The sequence below is a fragment of the Mesoplodon mirus genome (genome assembly GCF_964341445.2).
Source record: "Mesoplodon mirus genome assembly, chromosome: 8".
Taxonomy (NCBI): Eukaryota; Metazoa; Chordata; class Mammalia; order Artiodactyla; family Ziphiidae; genus Mesoplodon; species Mesoplodon mirus.
The window spans coordinates 7,709,556-7,726,374 of record NC_138984.1 but is presented as its reverse complement, the minus strand read 5'-3'; the positions used below and the strand labels follow the sequence as shown (position 1 = coordinate 7,726,374).

The 16,819-nt window shown below is 45.2% G+C and overlaps 1 protein-coding gene across 4 annotated transcripts in view; it reads left to right on the top strand.

The window, feature by feature from the left end:
* Window positions 1-16,819, top strand: part of DIS3L2 (DIS3 like 3'-5' exoribonuclease 2) — a 375,371-nt gene that overhangs the window by 256,988 nt on the left and 101,564 nt on the right. For all 4 annotated transcript variants that reach the window (XM_082631000.1, XM_082631001.1, XM_082631002.1 and 1 more), the window contains one exon: window positions 2,286-2,398. In XM_082631000.1, coding sequence (XP_082487126.1) covers window positions 2,286-2,398 — 113 coding nt within the window. The remainder of the gene's footprint in view (window positions 1-2,285; window positions 2,399-16,819) is intronic.

The following is a 16,819-nucleotide window of genomic DNA, read 5'->3' as shown; positions in this document are numbered from 1 at the left end:
GCTCCCAGTGACCGAGCAGCACAGCTGCGTGGCTCACACGATGAGGCGGCTGAACTCTGAGCCACGCTGCTTTTCCTCAGCTTTCCAGACAACCCTCTCCTCTGTGGGAAGTAAGTCTATTCTGTTATCCCATAGCAGCCAGTATTTCTTAGATGAACTTGGGTTTTCCCTGATGTATTAGTGTTACAGGACTGGGTGGAGAAACCCAACGCTGCCCTGTAGGAGTGAGACAGATGAGAGTGGGGAATCTTAAATTCTTTTCCATCCCAGAACCTCTTATTTTAACCACCCCAAGTTTAAACATTTTTCCATTTTAAAAACAGGGAAGAATCATCCCCCAGTGAAGAAGGAATAGGAGGACAATAAATGGCTACAAAATTTGAGGCTAAAATGTGAGATACCTTAAGACTGATTATCCAGGTAACCAGAGGAAAGAGCGGTGACGTGTCAGTAACTCTTCTGAGTCAACTTGCAAATCAGTCAGGATTCTTTTAGTGAGAATTCAAGTTCAGCTGGATCCTGGAGTTCAAATGAGGTCATCATGATTCTCCCTTTATTTCTTAGACCTATTATTTTCTATATTGGCATGATTGTGTGGCAAAAATGTTTCCTTGGCAGCTCCGGTCTAGGGTCCTGGGAGAGAGACCCTCTTTTCTGAAGCCCATATCAATCCCTGAAAACAGGCTCAGGATAAATCTATTGATACTTGAGTCACATGCCTGTGCCTAGACCAATCACTATGAACAGGAATGGAGTATAATGGAATTCCATCAAGCACATATTTAAATTATAAGCAAATTCACCTTTGTGCTTGTATCATCAGTGTGCTTCTGTCTGCCCATTATGCTTCCTCTCTGCAAACTATATGCCATTTCACGTGTGTACTCTTTTCCATAGTCTGTCCATTATGTGCATTTTTGTGTGTGTATGTTTGTGTCTATATAATCACATATACTACATCTGATAGATGATTTATGGGATGTTCAAGAGGAAATCTTAAATGTATAACCTAACCAGCCCCCAAGCCCACTTTAGGTATGATTCCACCAGCCTGAGTCATCTGACCATGTCTCTGGTAGAACTCAGAGAGAAGACAGGGCCTGTTGGAAAAACAACTCTACCAGGAAGGGAAAGGGCGATTCTAAAATGGAAAAAAAAGTAGGTCTTTTACCACAGTAGGCAAACAAATTGTTGACTCGTTCACTCAACCAACATTGAGTGCTTATGGTGTGTCAGGCATTCTTCTAGGCACTGGGCCTACAACAGTGGACTTGACACAAAAGGCCCTGCCTTACTGGAGCCTGCACTGTAGGGGCAAACAGTAAACACATGAGCCAGTAAAGATGTGCTGTGATATCTGATAGTGATGAAAGCTCTGAAGAGAAGACCACGAGAAGCATCTTCAGTTATGGATTAGGTGCTTTAATAGTATAGTTAGGGGGAACAGAGGGCAGAGAATCTCTTCTTGTCCTGGGATTCTCTTTCAGTTGACCCTTATAAGGTAGGGAGGATTTTGATGGGCAGATCCTGTTGTGATTATCATCCCAAGTGTAAGAAAAGGCATGAGCCAAGCAAGCATCTGAATGGGATGAGATAAGATACGTTCTGGGAATGGAAAGCAGTTTCCCACAACAACTGCATAGAGAGCATGTGGAGGATGAGCCATAAGGCTGGCGAGGTGGACTGAGGCGAGCCTGTGCAAGGGCATGCGTAACAGGCTAAGGGGCGACATCACCAGACCCATGGTTCCGAGAGGGGTGTTAGCAATAACGTGGAGGGCTAGGTGGGAGGGGATGGAATCAAGGTAGGAAGGCCAGCCATGGGGCTGAGGAAGGGCTGTGGCCGGGATAGACAGGAAGGGCGGTGCTTTCAGGGTCAGGGTCTGCAGGATTTAGGCGTTAATTCCTTCTAGTGAGCTGTAAGGATTTGTTCGTCATCCAAAATGAGTCTTCTTTTACAAGTCTGCTGATGTTTACTCAAAGACAAGAAGCCTTTAGAAATGGTAAACATTTGTAAAAATGGTTAACGTGATAAATGATTAATGGGATAAAAATGGTTAATGGTTAATGGGATAAAAATCTCATCGTCTGTTGGCGCACAATGAGGAAAGTAAATATAGGGCACACCTCAGTGGGTAAGTGGAGCACCGGGCCAGCCTGAAAATGGCAGCCTGTACTCCAAGCCCTGTGGCCTCTGGGAGGGACATGCCTTCTCGGCATGGATTCCCAGGAGGGCTTGCCCTTGCCTTCCATGCCAGGCTGATTAACCTTCTTGTGCATCTACAGGCAACTTTGAAGTGGGAGTTCACATCGCTGACGTCAGTTACTTTGTTCCTGAGGGATCCAGTCTGGATAAAGTGGCTGCTGAGAGAGCTACAAGTGTCTACTTGGTTCAGAAGGTAAAAATCAGTTTCCAGTTTCTTGGATTGAAAGATGTGCTTCTATTTAATCATCTTCCTTTGTTTGTTTGTTTGTTTCTCCTTAAAAACATCCATGAGGGACAGCAATCTTGTCTGAACATCTTTTCTCACATCTAATAAGATCTTTAAAAAATGGTTTTCCCTGGAAAAGTGTTTGCCCTCGGTTATTGTATGTTTTCCTGTTAGGCCCTTGTATGTCCAAGAGGAGCCAGACTGAGGCGTTCTCAAGGCAGGACACAGGCACTCATCTCAGGCCTTCAGACTGGCCCTGCCATGTAAGTAGCTCAGACAAGTGGTCAGCTTCAGAAAGAAACGAGGAACTTTCAAACTGTTGTTCCAAAGTGGGGCTCAGCAAACTCGGCCCACACTGGTCACAATTTTTATAAAGTCTTATTGCCATACAGTCACACCCATTCATTTACGTAATGTCTGAGGTGATGTCACACTACTATAGGAGAATGGAATGAAAATTTACTAGTGGCCTTCTAAGACAAAGTTTCGAACTCTGGTGTAAAGAGTGGGAGCTGATCTGCTCTTGACCTGCCCTTTATAAGATAACCTGGTACATCCCAGAGATGCAGAAGCAAAGGGAGCCAAGTCTGGGCTTTTCCTCTTAGTCCTGATGTTGCCTCTCTTGGTAAGTCACCGAGTCTCTCTAGACCTCCTTTGACAAGTACTTAATGATGAGTGCCAGTCATCTGCCAGGCACTGCCCTAGGCCTGGTGGTGAATAAAAGACCAAACCTGAGTTATTCCCCCACTAGAGCTCATGAATTCTTCTCCAGGATTCGTCCTCCTCCATTTGACAGTCTGTCCATCTGCTTATTTGGCTCATCTTACATCACTGACTGTATCATGACTTTCACCTCCTAACTTCCTTGAATCTGGTGATCCAGTTTTGGATTGCTACATACACTGGCTTGAACCTTCCCTCCTCCCATGCCCTTGGGCATGACTTCTGATGTTTGCACTTTGACTGCACTTAGGTGAGGGGTATATCCCCTCCATCTACCCACATAGCCCATGGCCTTCTGGCAGCTGGGAGCCCTTTACCTGGCCCCGTCTCTCAGGGGCGAGAAAGCAGCCCAGGTGTCAAACCTGCTCCATTCTGGGAACTTCCAAATGTCATCACCTAGAGAAAGGAGACAGCTACCCAGTCTCCCTCCACTGCCTGCTCTGACTGGCAGCTCCCACTGCCAGCACGCCTGTGTGCCCACACAGCTGGCAGAAGAAAAGCCAGGCTCTGAGCACTGCCCTCACTCGCAGCATGTCCTGGGAGGCCACTGTGCTTTGGGGTCCTCCCTCTCTAACTCCTGGGAAAATTCAGCCTGCTGCCTGCTCCGGATGGAAGTATCTCGTGGGGTGCCAGGCTGTAGGTGTGAGAACACCAGCAGCATAGGGATCCTGGAGAGGCCCTGGAAAGGCGGTTCTCTGAGCCCCTGACCTTTATGAACCTGCAGATCTTGGCACAGTGCTGAGACACACCTGCAGGACAGCATGCCCCTGCTCTTAGTCGTCGCCGGCCTCTCTTCACTACCACCCCTTCCAAACAGGGGCTTGGAAAACTCATGCTCCTGAGCACACGCACCCCCACTTCCTGCTGTTTTCCGGTATGCACTGGCCCTTTTGTGGACGTGCTGTCTAGACCCTGGCAAGCAGGCCACTAGGGGGGTCTGTGTGCTGCTCACTCTGAAAATGCCCCACCCCTAGAGTCCCAGGAACCTGACCCCATGCTTTTATCATGAGTGGGCCATGGCCGAAGGGAAAGACTAGTGTCATCTTGGCAACGCTAAGGGTGGTAGCAGATCTTTTTAAGAGGCAGTGTTCTCCTGGGTTCTGTGTTCTTTTCCTAGCTAGAGATCTGAAAACGGCCACTGACTACTTCACATCGGTTCTCCTGTGGCACCACCGCCATACCTACCGCCTCCCCATCACATCATTTCCTGGAATATACCATCTGCCAGGGGTCTATTCAGACACAAAGACAGGGGAACCATATTCCAAATGCATGATTGGCCTGAGGCCCAAGGCTTGTAAGTTCACCCAGCTATTACAGTATAATTTCGTTCCAAGTCTGAAACCAAGGCTCTCTACAAATAGAGGCACCAACTTGTGTCAAGGGTTTGTTAGCCTCTCCCTCTTGCCTGTGGAGCCCACTTCTGCCAGAACTACCACAGCTTCAACACGGCCATCATCTAAGGTTTTCACCCATTCCATAAACCCAAGACCTTCTGTTGCTGTCCTCTGAGGCACAGTATTAGGACTCCCGGCACCTCAGCCATACCTGGCAGCATGTGTGACATGTGGAAGATGGACTTCCATACATACCTCTGCCAGGTCCAACAGACCATGTCATTTGGCCTTTGAGTGGCCCAGCCGTCTGCTAGCAATAAAAGCACAGAATCTCTACTGAACAAAAGGGTTGCTGCACAGTGGAATCATCATTCATTTCCCCAACCCTGCCTTGTACAGATCCATTGCTCCCCCACTTACATACATGGTCCTGGACCACTTACACCAGCAGTCTTCATGCTGGCCTCAGGAGGGATATGTTCTAGAATCCCTGGACTCCATTTCCAGCAAAGTGCCTATGTGGTGCCCACAAAGGTGTTGGCAGTTCTAGAACAGAAGTCTTCCAGGACAGTCCAAAAGTTGCTAGGATTTCTAGCATTTACCAAGTTCCTCTCACGTTTCCAACCTGTCCACCCCAATAACTAACCTCTCAGAAGGGAAGAGACAAAAATTAACTCAAAACGAATCACAGACCTCAATGTGAAATGTAAAACTATAAAACTCCTAGAAGATAACATTGGAGAAATTTTAGATGCCCTTGGTTTGGCAATGACTATTTATTTATTTATTTATTTATTTATTTATTTATTTATTTTATTTTACGTTTACTTATTTTTGGCTGCATTGGGTCTTCATCGCAGCATGCAGGCTTTCTTTAGTTGTGGTGAGCGGGGGCTACTCTTCATTGTGGTGTGTGGGCTTCTCATTGCAGTGGCTTCTCTTGTTGCAGAGCACGGGCTCTAGGCGTGAGGGCTTCAGTAGCTGCAGCACACGGGCTCAGTAGTTGCAGCGCATGGGCCCTAGGGTGGGCGAGCTTCAGTAGTTGTGGTGTGTGGGCTCAGTAGTTGTGGCGCATGGGCTTAGTTGCTCCACGGCATGTGGGATCTTCCCAGACCAGGGATCGAACCCGTGTCCCCTGCATTGGCAGGCGATTCTTAACCACTGCGCCACCAGGGAAGTCCAGCAATGACCTTTTAGATACAACACCAAAGGCACAATCTATGAAAGAAAGAATTGATAATCTGGACTTAATTAAAATTAAAAATTTATGCTCTGCAAAAGACACTGTCAAGAGAATGAAAAGATAAACCATAGACTTGGAGGAAATTTGCAAAAGACACATCTGATAAAGGACTATTAGCCAAAATATACAGAGTACTCTTAAAATTCAACAATAAGGAAATGAACAACCCATTTAAGAATAGGCAAAAGACCTTAATAGATATTTCACCAAAGAAGGTATACAGATGGCAAATAAACATATGCAAAGATGCTCCACATCATATGTCATTAGAGGGATGTAAACTAAAATAGTAATGATGCTACTACGCTCCTATTAGACTGGCCAAAGTCCAGAACACTGGCAACACCAAATGCTGGCAAAGATGTGGAGCAACAGGAACGCATTCATTGCTTATGACAATGGTACAGCCAGTTTGGAAGAGAGTTGGGCAGTTTCTTATAAAACTAAACATATTTTTACCATATGATCTAGTAATTGCACTCTTTGTTTTTACCCAAAGGAGTTCAAAATGTATGTCCATGCAAAAATCTGCACATGGGTGTTTATAGCAGCTTTATTCCTTTTTTTTTTTTTTTTTTTTGCGGTATGCGGGCCTCTCCCTGTTGTGGCCTCTCCCGTTGCGGAGCACAGGCTCCGGACACGCAGGCTCAGCGGCCATGGCTCATTGGCCCAGCTGCTCTGTGGCATGTGGGATCTTCCCGGACTGGGGCACGAACCCGTGTCCCCTGCATCGGCAGGCGGACTCTCAACCACTGCGCCACCAGGGAAGCCCAACTTTATTCTTATTTTCTAAAATTTGGAAGCAACCTCCAAAATGTCCATCAGTAGGTGAATGGATAAACTGTGGTACATCCAAACAATGGAATATTATTTGACACTAAAAAGAAACCAACTATAAAGCCATGAAAAGACATGGTTCCTCCATAGGAACCTTAAGTATAAATTACTAAGTGAAAGAAGCCAATCTTCAAAGGCTACATGCTGTAAGATCCCAACTATATGACTTTCTAGAAAAGTGAAAATTATGAAGGCAGTGAAAAGATCAGCAACCGCCAGGGACTAGCAGAGAGGGAGGGATGAGTAAGTAGAGCGCAGAGGATTTTTAGGAAGTGAAACTACTCTGTATGGTCCTATAATGGTAGATACTTCTCATTATACATTTGTCCAAATTCCTAGAATGTAAAACACCAAGAATGACCCCTAATGTAAACTGTGGACTTCGGGTGATAATGATATGTCAGTGCAGATTCATGAGTTATAACAAATGGACCACTCTGGTAGGAATGTTGATAATGGGACTGTGCATGGGGGTGGGGGTGTGGATATGGGAAATCTCTGTAACTTCTGCTCAATTTTGCTGTAAACCTAAAACTGCTCTAAAAAAATAAGGTCTTTTTTTTTTATTTTTTTAATTTTAAAGGCAGGGGGAGAATGGGACTCTTCTAGGCCTTGACTGCAGCCACGTCCTTTAGGGGCTGGAGATCCTGTGGCCCGTGGCCCAAGTTTGGCTCCGCCATCTTTGTCAGCCAGTGGTTGACAGTGATGTCTTCAACCCCATGGTGGAGGTTGTCCTGTCTGGAAGCCTCTACTGCCTCTCCAGAGAGTGCTGGCTCTGACGTGCATTGTCCCAAACGGGAGCCAGAGCTATCATCTGTTCAATCCAGTGAAGGCCCTCCCTAGGGAAACCTAGCACCTCCTCTCCCCTGCCCCGTAACAGTACTTTCTGGATCACTGCAGCCTAGAACATGTAATCAAAACCCTAGAGCTCCACCTGCTCCACAAGAATTGGACATCTGCTTTCTTCAGGGGTTCAGCTTTGCCTGCCATTTATACTGGGTGCTCAGAACCACCATGTAGGTGTTTTCAGCCATTCCAGAAATGAGAATACAGGAGGAGAGGGAGATGGAGTTGATTATTAAGCTGTGAAATTCTGGGTCAGAAGCTGCATGATCATCCAAACCCAGTTATAATTAATTAACAGGGTGTTACCAGTGATAGGTGACCTCTGTGCACAGTGACACCTAAAAGATCCAGAACTTTCAGTCATCTCTCAATAAGAATGGGAAGCTTTATCCTCATCTGAGCAGGGGATGTTCTACCCAATGACTTAGCTTGTTTCAGAGCAACTCTGCCCCTGTCTGGCCTCTGTGACCTGTTCAGACCTAAATGCTGTGTTAAGAACTTCTGTTTGACCCCCATCCCTCACAGTGTCTATGACACCTGTGCCCAAGCTGTGGGCGGATATACGTGGCTTAAGGGAATGCAGCATAAACGTGTTACCCACACATATCACTGAACAGCAGCACATGAGGCTTCCTCCCTAACCTCCCCTCCCATGGCCATGAAGCTGGAGCCATCACCATTCCATTGTTATCCATATGGACAGTGCTGGCCTTTAGTTTGTGTTTATATTTTTGCAGGGCCTGTTCAACATTTTTCAAGTTCATATCCACCTAACCTTCACTCACCACCAGACAAGACCTGTTAACCTGAGACTAGAAGAATTACTGTTACTGTTACACCCCTTTCTACGGATGGCATTCCTTGTCCACAGTTGTCTCCACTCATTTGTTTAATATCCTCATTCATAGTAACTGTAGCCTCCACTTCTGAGCTTCCCCAGCATGGCGTAGCCAGCAGTAACTAAGGAACCATGAGTTACTTAGGAGGATCTTGCGTTTCTGATAGGCCAAGAATGGGAATAAGGAATATGTCAGTCAAGCCTGGGTCTCATAAGACATTCATATGGAAGATGCTGTTTGACTCTCCTCTTCAGTACACACAAACCATCTGTTAGTACCAATACTCTGGGTCTTTGGAAGTGCCAGTGGTCATTGAATCCCTGGCCTGCCAACTTCACCCCCCTCTCAGTGGCTTCCTGCCAACCATGTCTGCTCCTCCACATTGTATCCACCTTACCAACACTTGATGGACAGCCTGAGGCAGGGAGCCCAAGTATCTTCTAGCTTGTGATATCTGGGAATGTCACAACTAATTGGCATTTACTCCACTAGGAAAGGTGTGAGAAAGAGAACCCAGCTCCCACCTCAGAAATCTGCACAGCCCACAGGATAGCTAAAATAAAGACATTTAGGGACTTCCCTGGTGGTCCAGTGGTTAAGACTCTGTGCTCCCAATGCAGGGGGCCTGGGTTCAATCCCTGGTCAGGGAAGTAGATCCCACATGCCATGACTAAAAACAAAACAAAACAAAAAGATACTGCATGCTGCAAGTAAAAGATCCTGCATGCTGCAGCTAAAGATCCCACATGCTGCAACTAAAAAAAACAAACAAAAAAACCCACATGTGGCAACGAAGTTCCCGCGTGCCGCAACTAAGACCCAGCACAGCCAAACAAACAAATAAATAAATATTTTTTTTTTAAAAAAGACAGATAACACCAAGTATCCACAAGGATGTGGAGTAGTGGGAACTCTCACTGCTGCGGGGAAGGCAAATTGGTACAACCACTTTGGAAAACTGTTTGATAGTGTTATGGACTGAATGTCTGTGTCCCCCTCAAATACATATCTTGAAATCCTAACCCCTAATGTGATGATCTTAGGAGGCAGGGCCTTTGGGAGGTGATTAGGTCAAGGGTGGAGCCCTCATGAATGGGATTAGTGCCCATATAAAAGAGACCTCAGAGAGCACTCTCATCACCATGTGAGGATACTGCAGGAAGGCGCCATCTGTGAACCAGGAAACGGGCCCTCTCAAGACACTGAATCTGCCATCACCTTGATCTTGGATTTCCGAGCCCCAGAACAGTGAGAAATAAGTGTGTGTTGTTTAAACCACCCAGTCTATAATAGTTTTATTATAGCAGTCTGAACATAGTAAGACAGGCAGTATCTTTTAAAGTTGAATGTATGTCCACATTTTGTGGCCCAGCAGTTCTGCTTCTGGGTATATACCTAACAGAAATGCATGCATGTGTTACAAAAAGAATGTGTAAGAATGTTCATTGCAACACTATGCAAAGTAGCCCAAAAACTAGAAGCTATTCAATACCGTCAGCTATTGAATGAACAAATAATTTGTTGTATGTTCACTCAGTGGGATGCAGTACAACAATGAGAATGAACAAATGACAGCTCCACACACAAACATAATGGTGAAGGAAACCAGACACAAGAGCAAACACTGTATGAGTCCATTTATATAAAGTTCCAAAACAAGCAAAGCTAGAAGTCAGGATAGTGACTACCCTTGGGGGAAAAGGGCCCATCTGGTAGGGGAACTTCTAATGATTCTTGATCTGGGCACTGATGACGCCAGCGTTCGGTTTGTGAAAATGCATCAAGCTTTTCCTTTATGACTGTGTGTGTGTGTGTGTGTGTGTGTGTGTGTGTGTGTATACTTAAATAAAAATATGTTTTATTTTGAAGCTTTTTGGGGAGTGACTTTTACTCCACTCTGGCTTCTTTTAGTATATATAACCAGCCTAATCAGGCAAAGGAGCCACATCAAAATCCAGGTACCTCACTCATAGCTTGGTCCTCCAGAGAACACAGCTCTGATATTTGTACACCGACTACACTTTGTATAACCTCAGGTTGGAGACATCCCATCCACACCTCCTGCCCCAAAATGCAGTTGGCTAAATCCAGCCTTTGGCCCAGGGCCTCTTAGGGAAGGGGGATAAGACTTTAAAATCCCTTTTATCTACAAAAACTATAACGTTATAATGGAAAGAGCAATAGAAGTAGCAGTCAGACTACATAAAGTGAATAAATGTGAAGCGTTCTCCCCATATGGATTCAAATATTTAAGAAATTTCGGCACAATTCGAGGTTTTTCTTCAGAGCAGGTGGCTTTCTCTTATCTAGCTCCGCACCCTCCTTTTATAGCCAGGAATTACGTTTCAAATTCAGAAAAAGAGAAAAATAAAATTGGGTTAAATAAGTAAGCCTGTTTCCTTTGCTCTTCTCTTTCCTTTGGTTTCGTGATTGTCATAGTTCTAGAATTTCTCTTTGGGAATGCAGAGTTGGGACTCTTCTCTTAAGCTCTGGAAATGGGGAGCTGAGTGGAGGAAGGGCCCCTATGCTCCCGAGCGGCTCCAGGCTCCTGCTGCCCGGCACTGCCCCCAGCTTGGCACGAGTGAATGGCGCCAGCCCACAGCCTTGCGCAGTAGCAGCTGTGCATTCTGATTCCTTTGAACCACTACTCTGACCTTTCTTACTACTCATTTGTGTTTCTTAAAGGACAGTGTCCAGGAACTTTTCTGCTGTTTGCACTTTACTTTGCCTGTAAAAGTCTTCTTGAAAGCTGGATGAGCTGCTTTCCCCTCCTCCAGGTTCTCTCTTTCTCGTTTGGCGGAATCATTTCTCCCAACTTCATCAGATGAGGGAGGGAGTGTGTGTGTCGGGGGATGGGGGTGGGGATGCCGGTTGATTTCCCATCTACAGGGAATGTGGCACTGGTTTCTCTTCATTCAATGTCACTGACCTATAAGTATCTGATGTCAGAATTACAATCTAAGCTTGATTTGGGAAATTATCCCATAGATTAGTACAGTATACAGTGAGACAGATCTTGGGTCCAAATACCATCTTACTGTCCAAATATCATCATACTGTCTTTTATTTATTTATTTATTTATTTTTAACATCTTTATTGGAGTATAATTGCTTTACAATCATCATACTGTCTTTTAAATGAAATTCTTTTTGTTGGGATTTTACTCAAACTAATACATATTTGGTTACTCTTATTAACAATAGGGTGTACTCAGGAGAAAAGATAAGTTTATATATTGTCCATTTAAATTCTGTGGAAAAACACTCTTTCTTTTTGACAAAAGGTAGATAGCTATCAGGATAGGGGACAGCTGTCTGCCTGAATTTAGGCCTGTCCTCAGAAGGACACGACATCTAGCCAGTTAATATTTCCAAGCTATCGTCTCTGAGAGGAAAATACAATGTAATTGTTAAATTTAAGGTAATTTTTAAAAAATAAGTGAATAAGTTTTAAAAGTAAGAGAAAACGTAAACAGCTGAAACCTAAACCTAAATTTTCTGCCTATTGGCCCAAGCACTCGTGTTATTTTAGGTGTGAAACAGCTCAAGTGAAAGTTCACCCATAAATCTCTACGATATTTTATTGGTACTGCTTTATAATAGAGATCAAAGATTGGGGTTGGAAGCCCGTCTTAATGTGGAGTCCAAAGAGTTTTAAGATGTTCCCTTATGACCCCAGCATGTTGTCAGAGTGTTGATGTTTTGTTAATGTCAAACTGTGTAGCAAAGAGTTGATCAAATTTGGAATTCATGGAAGGGTTGATGTGAAAAAGAAAACTCTTTAAACAGAGATGTTGGCTGGCAAATGGATTATCTCCTTCCTTTAAGTTGTTGCAGCATGTGAGTGGGGAGCTAGCTGAGTGTACCTGATTGTTAAAACCTCAAAGTCCTCAGAGACCAGGAGCAAAACTCCCCAAGGTCTCCAGCTCTGACGGCCAGTGGGCACTGAGGGTGTGAGGGAGGTGTGGGAGCCAACAAAGACCGGGGCAGACCTGGGCAGACCCCTGCAGCCCCTCCTGACATTAGAGAACCCCCAGTGGGTTGCTGACGTCTGGCCACCTTGAGCTGTTACAGCCCCATGTCGTTGCTGGTCCCTCCTGTTCCTTTTCGCCTAGATGATTGATCTCTCCCCTTCTGTGGCCCTTTCCGCTGGTCACAGGGCTGTCCTGGCTAACCTGTTGCTGAACTTGGCCAGCTCGCCCGCTGTGGCTTTAGCAGATGTTTCTGCTCTCTGAGGCTAACATAAGATTTTAGTCCTGCTGGTACCCCCACCCCGCTGCCTTGGGCAGTTTACCTAAATGATCAGTTTCTCTCAGTTCTCCTAAGCCCGAATCCAGAATGCTTAGAAAGTCAGTGTCCTCTCATCAGTGTCCTTTTTTTCCATGACAGCTGTTAAGCTCTGTCCTCACCCAACTTTGATTCTGGCCCTGAGACATGCATAAGAAGACTTAGCACCCTTTAAACCCCTTTCCTTTTCTGCTACTAAAGTGCTACCAGTCTTCATCCCGTTAGCATTTACTGAGTACCGGCTGTGTGCCAGGTGCCTTGTCTATAAAGATGAGAGAGGTGCTGTTCTTGCCCTGGAGAAGTCAGGGGAGGGGGGCATGTAACAATTACTCTACACTGGCCTACTCGTAGTTACAGAAGTGCTCTGAGGTGAGGACGTATCACAGAGGAGAGAGAAGTTGTACCTGCCTGGATTGGTGGTGGAAGAGGATCTTCTGCAAGAGCCAGGAAGCCTTCACAAAGCAATTGATTTTTGAGCAGTGTTTCAAATTTTGAGTAGAAAATTTCTAGGTAGACAAAAGTAGGTGGAGAGGGCATTCCAGGCAGAGGCTAGAAAAAGCATGGACCGTCCAAGGAACAGTATGTAGTTTGGAATTGCTGGGGTCTGAGCTGCAGGGGGAGCCAAGAGATGAAGTTGCAAAGAGAGGCCTGGGGTGGCAGGCTAAGGAGCTTGGGTTTCATCTTGAGGTCAAGTAGAGAAGTGACATCACGTTCTTTGACTAAGATAGAAAATCACCTTAGCAACTGTGTGGTTGAAGAATAGTGAGGCCAAAGGTAGGAAAATTGTTATCAGTATCAGGGCCCTTTCCCTCAGTCATGGCCCCTTGAGGCTTTGAGTGACCACCCCAAAACAGACAGGGACCTCTGCTCACGGAATCTTAGGAGAGTAGACCAATATGGTGGTGTCCAACTGGAGACCCCAGGAGAACTAGAATGATAGATGTGTTCAGCCTGGGGCCAGAATGGACATCCTGAACAAGGAGCATTCACATTCGCCCCCAGATTGCACCCCCTCCCAATCTAGCAATCCATATCACATGACAAAGAACAGGGCTAGGCACCTGGGAGACCTTAGCTTCCCACTGGCATCTCTGCTGTCTACTTGGAGATGGGGTCTGCAGGCCCTCTGCCGACTTCCTCTTGAGACCCCTTGGCCTTATTGAAGATGTTTGGGCCTTTCCTCATTAACAGGACAAGCAAAAAATCAAATTACTGAATTCAGCTCATCAAATATTGGGGAAGATAAAGGCAAAGTGTCCTAATATAAATGGGATTGCAGATTGTCATTGGGTGGAATTTAGTAAGAAGATGCAAAAGTCTGCAGAATCATCAGGAAATCTTAACCAGAATAATTTCAACTCGAGAACTGTGCTGCTGGTTTAGGAGACTTAGGATGTATCGCAAGAGAGACAAAGATGTCCACACTTGAACAGTGGAAGAGGGAGAGGAAAAGACTCACTTGAGAGATTTAGAATGCAGAACCTACAGGACTGGAGAACTGATGGGGTGTAGCAGGGAGGGGAGTGATCCTCCTCCACACGGTCCGGTGATTTTCTCCATCACAGCTCAGCCATGACTTGCAAAAGCAGGAAAGGCAGATTGTAAGAGTGATTGTGGAGTATGCAGAGTTGGAAAGTGAGGGAGTTTGAGAACTTGGAAGGAACTCTCCACGTGGCCCACACTGAGTAGTGAAGCTGAGTGGGGGCCAGAAAAGCCATGACTGGGGAGAGCTATCGGGGGGTTGGGGAACGTGTAAGCATTCGCACGACGCTGGTGATGGCCAGCAGTTTCTCAACTGCCAGAGAGACCTTGCTTCTCTTTTCCAGTTATAGATTGTGTTCTGCACTTGGGACCCTGCCTCGGAGTCTCTCCAGGTACCGTGGCAGATCTCACATAGCCGATGAGGGTGCGGGGACCACTAAGCTGTTGTCTAGGTGGGTCTCCCTGAAATAACAGAGCTCGTATTTGAGGAAGCAACTTATGGAGAGTGGTTGTTTGTCTCTCCAGTCCCCCTCCCATGGGGATCCCTGCTGTGCTGTGGACTGGACTTGACACAAGTGCCATGTGTCATGGGGCACAGTCCCAGTGACACTGGCAGAAATCAGGCCCAGTTCATGAGAGGCCCTGACATGCCAAACCACAAATGTAATTGTAAAATCTTCACTCCTTTTCTTTTGAGAAATAACAGTCTATTTACAAAATTATACGGACATAAAGATAAAGACTGTTTTCTCGGAATTCCGTCTGAATCCTGCCCCAAGATCTAGTGAAAGATTATTAAAAGGAAAGCCCTTTAAAAAATAGGCATAATTATACTACCCCAAAAGTTTTAATGTTTAGCTTTTTCATGAGTACTTGGGTTCTTTGGCATCTGACCATTGCAGTGTGAATATTAAAATGTTTCCTTCTGTGTAAGACACAGGATATCAAGCAATGTTTATAACCTGGGCAGTAGCTGAGTGTACCAATAGTTTTAGGAGAGAATAGCCAAAACAGTTTATCTTGTACTTAAAATACTCGCTGCCTGTGAAATTTTTATGTAAAGATGTTTATTTATTTATTTTTTGTGTGTGGTACACGGGCCTCTCACTGCTGTGGCCTCTCCCATTGCGGAGCACAGGCTCAGCGGCCATGGCGCACGGGCCTAGCCGCTCCACGGCATGTGGGATCTTCCCGGACCGGGGCACGAACCCATGTCCCCTGCATCAGCAGGCGGACTCTCAACCACTGCGCCACCAGGGAAGCCCTGTAAAGATGTTTAAATAGGAGTCTACCATGTATCAATATTTCATAGAATGTTTTATGTGATTGAATAAACAGTAAACATAGAAAAAATAGGTGATTTGTATTCTGGGTGAAAGTCAGTCATTCATTTGTAAACCAGAAGCGCCTGCTGTGTGTCAAGTGGTGGATAGAGAGAAACAGTCCTCATTCCTGAAGATACCGTGGTCTAGTGGAGAAGAGAGGCACATAAAGAAGCAATTAGGGTGAGTGTAAGAGCTGTAGAAGCTCTTACATGAGAGAGCAGGGAGGATGCAGTGAGTGACTGTTTAGGACTGCCTCAAGTCCTTTTTGAAAGAACAGGGGCCCTGGGGAGCAAGTATACAAAACACAGTGAGTGTTCCACCCAGGAGAATCCCAGTAAGTGTTTCAGAGATGCTGATGAGCTGAATCTTAAACGATGTACAAAGTTGACAGAACATCCAAAAGTTGGCAAAACATCCAGAAAGGTGCTCCAGAAAGAGAGAACAACATGTGCATGAACTGGAGCAGCAAACAGGCCTGAGTGGCTCTGGTTACTGCATGGGAGGGGGCCCCAGGTCAAAGGCTGAAGGGAAGTCTGAGCCAGGGGACCAAAGGACCTGGCAGACCATGGGGTGGCCAGTGAGCTTACTTTTATTGAGCATCTTCAATATTGTTTTACTAATAAGAGAACCAAGACTCAGAGAATTATACTAGGTTCCCCTAGTTGCACAGGAAAAGTTGCACAGGAAAAGGTGGGCCCAGGATTAGACCCCCAAGTCTGCCTGGCTTCAAAGCCTTTGCTGTTTTTCCTGAGATGTGCTGCTGATGAGTCTGGGTCTCACCCTTTTGGTTAATGGTCTTTAGCCTTTTTTTTTTTTTTTAGTGGTAAAGGCCTTTTTTGCAAATAAAATCTTAACCCCAAACTCCAATATGTAAAAATAGATCAGGTTGTATTTCATTAACATAAAGGTCTTCCATATTTAAATGTATAACAGTTATGAGATCAGGTAATGAGAACAGGGGCTTTCTTTTTAATAAGCTCTTTTATTTTAAAATAAATTTAAATTTACAGAAAAGTTGCAAAGATAGTACAGAGAGGTCCCATATACCACACATCCAGCTCTCCCCCTTGCTAGCATCTTGCATTACCATGGTACATTTGTCATAGCTAAGAAGTTGACATTGGAACATTGCTATTAACCAAATCCTTACTTCATTTGGATTTCACCAGTTTTTCCACCAATTATCTTTCTCTTCCAGGGTTGAGTCCAGGGTACCACATTGCATTTAGTTGCAGTGACTTTCTTTGCACAAACACTAAAACATGAAGTCAGGAAATATGTTACATTCTCAGATGTTCAGCTTTATGATTGAAAATAAGATACTGCCTTGAACCCTTAGAAGAAATACTAACTATCTGTATAAAAAGGTACTAAGCCCTGGACTACAGGCATGCAAGGCAAGAGCAACCTGCTACCGAAATGCAGTTGGTATAATTATCTGATAATGCAGCCCAGAGAAGAATCCAACA